Raw genomic sequence first — 5,815 nt, 5'->3', positions numbered from 1 at the left:
CTCAGAAATATAGGAATAGATGTACAGAAACCAGGATTCAGATTGTGGCCGAGGACCACGTTTTTTATTATATGTGTCGGGGAGGGGGTTAGTAAGGCACCACGGTAGATGTGTAACAAGGCAGAGCATGAAAATTGCTATCTAACACCATATACCAAATGACATATAACGTGTGTATATATATATATATATAGATTATTTCTATTTGCTCTTTCACGGCATAAAAGGAGAATGCTTCAGTGGTTTGGCATTATACTACAGTCTCGAATATTCAGTGCATGTTCCTTTGGCCGGGGCGACACTTGCGAGTGTGATGCGAGAAACTCGCGCATCAATACCCGGCGCTGCCACCGGCACTCGGGACCAGAGTGTGCGGCTGCATGTATTTATATGCAGCTGCACACTTCGGTGCCGGGTATTGATGCGAGAGACTTGCGTGAGTTTCTCACATTGCATTTGCAAATGTGACCGCCCCGGCCTTTAAAAGATCCTTTCGTTAGTTCTTGGGCGTGAATATGTTGTCATTGGACAGGGCGGCGTCGGGGAACCTTCCATGAAGTTGCTGGTGCATCGGCGTCTATGACTTCTGACCTCCATGTCCAGTACTATCCGGCTCTTGTGATTTGTAAGACCCCCCCACCCACACCTTGCGACTTTGGAGAGCTTTATGGACGTCATGGAACTATCTCGGCAACATATCTCCTGCACACGAGTCAACCAAGAATCACAGAAGCGTAGAAGTTCTGCTATCGATGAAGTCAACAGACCAAATGTCTATGTCACGGCCCGCAGAGAGCGGCGCCTCGGCATCCCTAAAGATTACTTTTTCCCGGAAACCAAGGCTGCAAATTCTTGGATGGGCATCTCTTTGTTGAGGTAACTCTCGTACTGACGTTTGGTGATACGCCCGCTGCGTAAAGCATCTTCGATGTTAAATTTCTTGCCCGACTTCCTATCGTGGATCACGGAGGAGTCGCCATTTGGCCCCTTTATGGTGGTTTCTTCCCAGTCGCATTCTTGACTCTGTAAGTTGACAAACATTTTCCAGTCGATGAGACCCAAGTTACGAGCTTCTTCCGGCGACATCTCCCTGCCGGTATCTGGGTCGATGACAACGATGGAACGGCGTAGATGGTTCTCTCTCTGTTCCCTTTTGATTTGCATGGTTTCCAGACGTTTCTCAAGCTGTTCGATTTCTGCATCTTTATCTCTGGAGATTTTCTTCAGCTCCCGAAGCTCTTGTTCTAGGGCGGATAAGCGGGAGTCTAGGTTGGTGCCGCTGTCCACCTGAGTTAAGCTTCTCAGACCTTGAGCCTCCTTTATTGTGATCTCAATTTCGGATTGCAGATGGCGGGCCTCCAGCTGAAGACTTTGCTTATCCATCTGAAGCTTGTGTACTTCTTCCCGCAGATATTCAAGCTCCTTGTTGGATTTTGAGTTGCTGAACTCTGTCTCAGACAGCTGAGATTGGAGACGGTCAACCTCAGATTCCAATTCAACTCTGCGCTTTCCTTCTTCATCCAACACAGTCTTAAGCCTTTTTATTTCAAGTTCCGTCTCTGGATCCTTCTCTACTTCAATTTTCTCTGTGAAGACCACCTTCTCCTTCACGTCCATCTTCTCCAGGGTTACAAGCTTCTTTCTTAGCGCATCCAGCTCGGTCTCAAGAATTTGCCTCCTGTGTTTTTCTTCTTCGACTTGAAGCTTCAGCAAATTATGTTCCTTCTCTTGTTGAGGGTCTTGTTGTAAGACTACTTTTTGCTTCAAGGTGACTTTTTCTTTGGTCTCAATTTCCCTTTGTTCTAGCTCATTCAGCCGGATTTTAAGACGTTGAATTTCTAGCTCTGCCTCTCGTCTAGCCTGTCTCTCTCTTTCCAGTTCCTCCAATTGACGCTCCAGCTCGGACTTCCTCCACTGTAACTTCCGCAGCTCATCTTGAAGTTGATCCTTCTGCTTTAACTCGCTTTCAATATTCTTTGATAAACTATTAACCTCGGACTTCAGTAGGGGATCTTCTTCATATTTCACCACCTCCTGTTGTACCACCTTCTCTCTCACCTGTGAGAGCTCTCGTTCTTTTTGTCTGATCTTGTCCTCTTGGGCCATTCTTTCCCGTTCAAGATCCAGTCGCTTCTTTTGCTCTTCAGCCAACGTGGCTCTCAAAGTTTCTACCTCGTTCTTGGTGGCAGGGTCTTCACGGTATTGCAAAACTTCCTGAACTACCTCCTTAATCTGCACTTGAGGTTTGGTATCAATCCAACTCTGAATCTCTTGTTTGAGCTGAGTGATCTCTAGGTCTGATCGTTCCACCACCCTTGTCTTCTCTAAGATCTCCTGGCGTAGTCTTTCGAGCTCCGCTATTAATTCCGGATCAGTCTTGTGCTTAATGACTTCTTTCGTTATTTCTTTCACTTCTACCTGAGGGCCACGAGCTCTTATGGTCGTCAGCTCGTTCTGGAGAACTTTCACTTGCTCCTCAGCAGATCGGTACTTCCTTTCTTGCTCGATAAGTTCAAGACGTAAATTGGCTAACTCGCTCTCTGCCTTGGGATCTGGCCGAATGATCTCACGTACTTTCTCCTGAACAACAACCTTCGCGTTTTCTTCTTCTAAGATACTTATCTTCCTAATGAGCTCATTCTTCTCACGTTGGGTAATACGAATCTTTGACATCTCGTCTTCGTACTGCCGATGAAGATCAGCTAGCTCTCTCTCGCTAGCATGATCCTTTTCTACCTTCAGCACTTCCTTTACTGTGATTTTGCCTTCGGCCATGGCCCTCTCTTTTTCTAAGCGCTTCAGTTTCTCCTGGAGCAGCTGTAGCTCTTCTTCATCTTTCTGCCTCAGAGAACTCTCTCTTTGCATGTTCTCCTGAAGTGTCCTGTATTCTGAGGCCAGCTGAGGATCGTTTTGAAGCTTCACCACCTCTTTCTCTGTCACTTTCTCCTGAGGCTTGTTCTTTTCTTCTGTCAAGATGAGGATTCGCTCTTTCAAGCTGGCAATCTCATTTTGCTTTGCCCCTTTTTGCCGGTTCAGCTGCTCCAACTCTTCTTTGAGTCTTAGGAAGTCTTCCTGCTGCTCCTTGTCTTTTTCAATCCTTAGGACCTCTTTCACTATGTATTGCTGTCCGCCGTCCTTCTGCTCGTATTCCAGTGATCGTACCTTGTAGCGCAAGGCGTTAAGTTCATCCTGCAGAGATTTGTTTCTGCGCTGTTCTTCTGAAACCTTTTCGAGGACCTTGTGGTACTCGTCTTCCAGTTGTGGATCAGGGACTTTTTTCAACACCTCTTTCTTGACTACGGTCTCTTGAGGTTTTTGATTCTGAAGGTAGATGATCTCCTCTTGAGTGCTCCTGATCTCAGATTCCAGTTGCTGACGACGTTGGGCTTCATCATCCAACATCTTCTTGATTTTCCAGGTTTCTTCCATAGGTTTCTCTGATCGGCTCATCTGGATTGACTGCTTTTGCACTTCTACCTCTGGTTGCTGTTGATATAATGTGCATAACAGTCAATCGATATCGCATCTTCTGAAATGCTTCCACCATCGTAGAAGTTAGAAACTTTTTGAATTTTTCACATCTTACCTGGCGTAGAAGGCTTTGGGCAAACTCCAGGGATTGCAGCCTCTGTTTATTGACAGCGTTGGCCTCGGTGAATCTTGCTGATAAATCGGCCTCCTACAAGGACGAGAAATGGTTAGAACTATCCAATCAATACTCTACATGTCAAGGGGGACACGTAGGACTTTTAATCCTGTCTATAGAATATACTTGTCTCAAATCTAAAACTGTGGCTCTATGTCTATAGAAATTGTCCGCTAGGGGCTGACAAACGAGGAAATTATGATACAAAATCTAGTTCCCTACGCACCTCTTCCTTCACTTTGTTTGCTGGTGACTGGATTCTGGACCTCCGGGTGTAGGTATTCCTGCGGTTGTCCATATCCAGAACGGACCTCAGCTTCTCCGAATCAAGTTCGTAGTCCTAAAGAAGAGTCAACGTGTAACTGTGCATCCTCGTTATATGTACAGCTGGTATCGATTTGGGTAGCCAGTGCCCATTTGACCAAGTATCTCAAGCCAAGACCACAAACAAAATAGTTTGAACAATCTGGGATCCAAGGTCATTAAGAAATGAAGCCATGCTTCAGAAGTTATTACCTTCACCGCTTGTTGGTACTGGTGGGCGCTGCTGGTCACGTGGTCCAAGTCTTGCTCCCGATCTGTTATCTCAGCCAAGAGAAGCTGTAAGAAAAGCGTGGAAGAATGACTTTACTGATCAAGCCAGCGCTACTATTTCTTTCCCACTTCAGGCTTGTTCTTACCCTTTGGTTCTTCAGCTTGGTTTCCACTTGGTTGACGTTGTCTGTGTCCTTGGGCTCGTAGCTGGGCAGGTTATGCAGCCAGCCATCGAGCTGGTCGTAGCTGTTGCGGTAGTTGCTATAGGCCGTTTTAGCTTTCTGCAAGCCCTGAGACCTAAAATGAGAGCAGTCGTTATGAATTGCCAGTACGTATCTAACAATTAACCGTGATCTTTGATGGATTCCTGATGTTCACCTGCTCTGGATCTGCTGGTCGAGTTGCGAGTAACGTTGGTTGAGTTTGGACACTTCGCCTTCTTGACGCTCAATATCTGGGCAGTGCTCCTGGAAACGATTGGCAAGGTTTTGGCAGCTCAGTTTACTGCTGTGCAGGTTGTTTTCCGATTCGGCGAGGACTCCTCTTCCCTTTTGGAGCTCTGAGCTGATTGTCTGGAATGATGAGAAAGATAAGAAAGAAGTCCACCACTATCGATGCATCAATGGTGGTAGATTATCTAAGGAAATTATTGATTGGCAGAAATTGCTTGGTCTCACATAGGAAACCTCAGTCTGGTTTTTTAAGTAAATACCTTGAAAACTGATTTTTGTTAATACAATACCAATTTGTCGTCACCCTGAGATACAAGAATCGGATAAGACGTTGATGGCCATCTAAAATCTAATCTACAACTTCTGTGTGGTTGCTTACCGACAATTCCTGAAACTTCTTATCCACAGCTCGGGGGTCTTCTGGCACAGTGTCATCCTTGCACAGCTTGGTCTCATACGTGGAGAGGAAATCCCGGCTCTTCTGCAAACTTCCCTCCAGGCGATTGGATGCCTCAATCCTAGAAATCCGGAGACAAGTCAACAAGAGCTGCTACCATTTGGGATTCTTGCAATTGATGTGCCAGTAAGTGAATGGCATCTGCCTTGCTGCCACTTACTTGTCCTGAGCGGAGCTCAAGAGATCAGTAACCCTTTCATACTTCTTGTTGGTCTCATTTATTTTACTTCTGAGGATGGGAGCGCTGGAGGCTTCTGGAGCCTTGGACAGATAGACCTCACACTCCTGCACCCGCTGAGATTTTTCGGGCGTGATACGCTGCACATTGTTGGCAATGTTCTGGAGGAAAGATGCAACAAAACACAACAATTACCGGGCGGTGGATCGTTGAAAGGTATGGAGGCAGACGATCTCTGAACTGGGAACCAGTGCTTTTGGTGTGTCACTTTTTGGAGGGCTCTCCTGCAAATCTGTGCCGCATACCTTGAGTTCATTCAGTCTTTCGGAAGAGTCCTGCACTGCCCGGTTCTGCTCCAGAGGTGGACGCAAGTAGGAGCTGATTGATTTCTCCTGCCTGTCTAGATCAGTGATAACTCTGTCCATTCCGGCAAGCAGCTGCCGGCCCTGGGTGTCCTGGGCATTGGTGGTAACTGTGGGTAAAGGGAGAAGAGACACGTCCAGCTATCAAGCACATCAATGTTTGGGGGCACCAGGGAGTCTGAGAGC

The 5,815-nt window shown here is 46.5% G+C and overlaps 1 protein-coding gene across 1 annotated transcript in view; it reads right to left on the bottom strand.

The window, feature by feature from the left end:
* Positions 1–36: 36 nt before the first annotated feature.
* PPL (periplakin) overlaps positions 37–5,815 on the bottom strand; it is a 44,625-nt gene continuing 38,846 nt past the window's right edge. The window contains exons 14-22 of the mRNA XM_073558570.1: positions 5,573–5,739; positions 5,250–5,428; positions 5,012–5,150; positions 4,559–4,752; positions 4,327–4,477; positions 4,163–4,246; positions 3,873–3,986; positions 3,587–3,679; positions 37–3,486 (exon numbers count right to left, since the gene is read on the bottom strand). Of these exons, the coding sequence (XP_073414671.1) occupies positions 820–3,486; positions 3,587–3,679; positions 3,873–3,986; positions 4,163–4,246; positions 4,327–4,477; positions 4,559–4,752; positions 5,012–5,150; positions 5,250–5,428; positions 5,573–5,739 (3,788 nt within the window). The 3' untranslated portion in view covers positions 37–819. The remainder of the gene's footprint in view (positions 3,487–3,586; positions 3,680–3,872; positions 3,987–4,162; positions 4,247–4,326; positions 4,478–4,558; positions 4,753–5,011; positions 5,151–5,249; positions 5,429–5,572; positions 5,740–5,815) is intronic.

This window comes from Dendrobates tinctorius, unplaced genomic scaffold (genome assembly GCF_039654945.1).
Source record: "Dendrobates tinctorius isolate UK_male_01 unplaced genomic scaffold, ASM3965494v1 ptg000257l, whole genome shotgun sequence".
NCBI lineage: Eukaryota > Metazoa > Chordata > Amphibia > Anura > Dendrobatidae > Dendrobates > Dendrobates tinctorius.
This window is presented reverse-complemented; position numbering and strand designations above follow the sequence as displayed.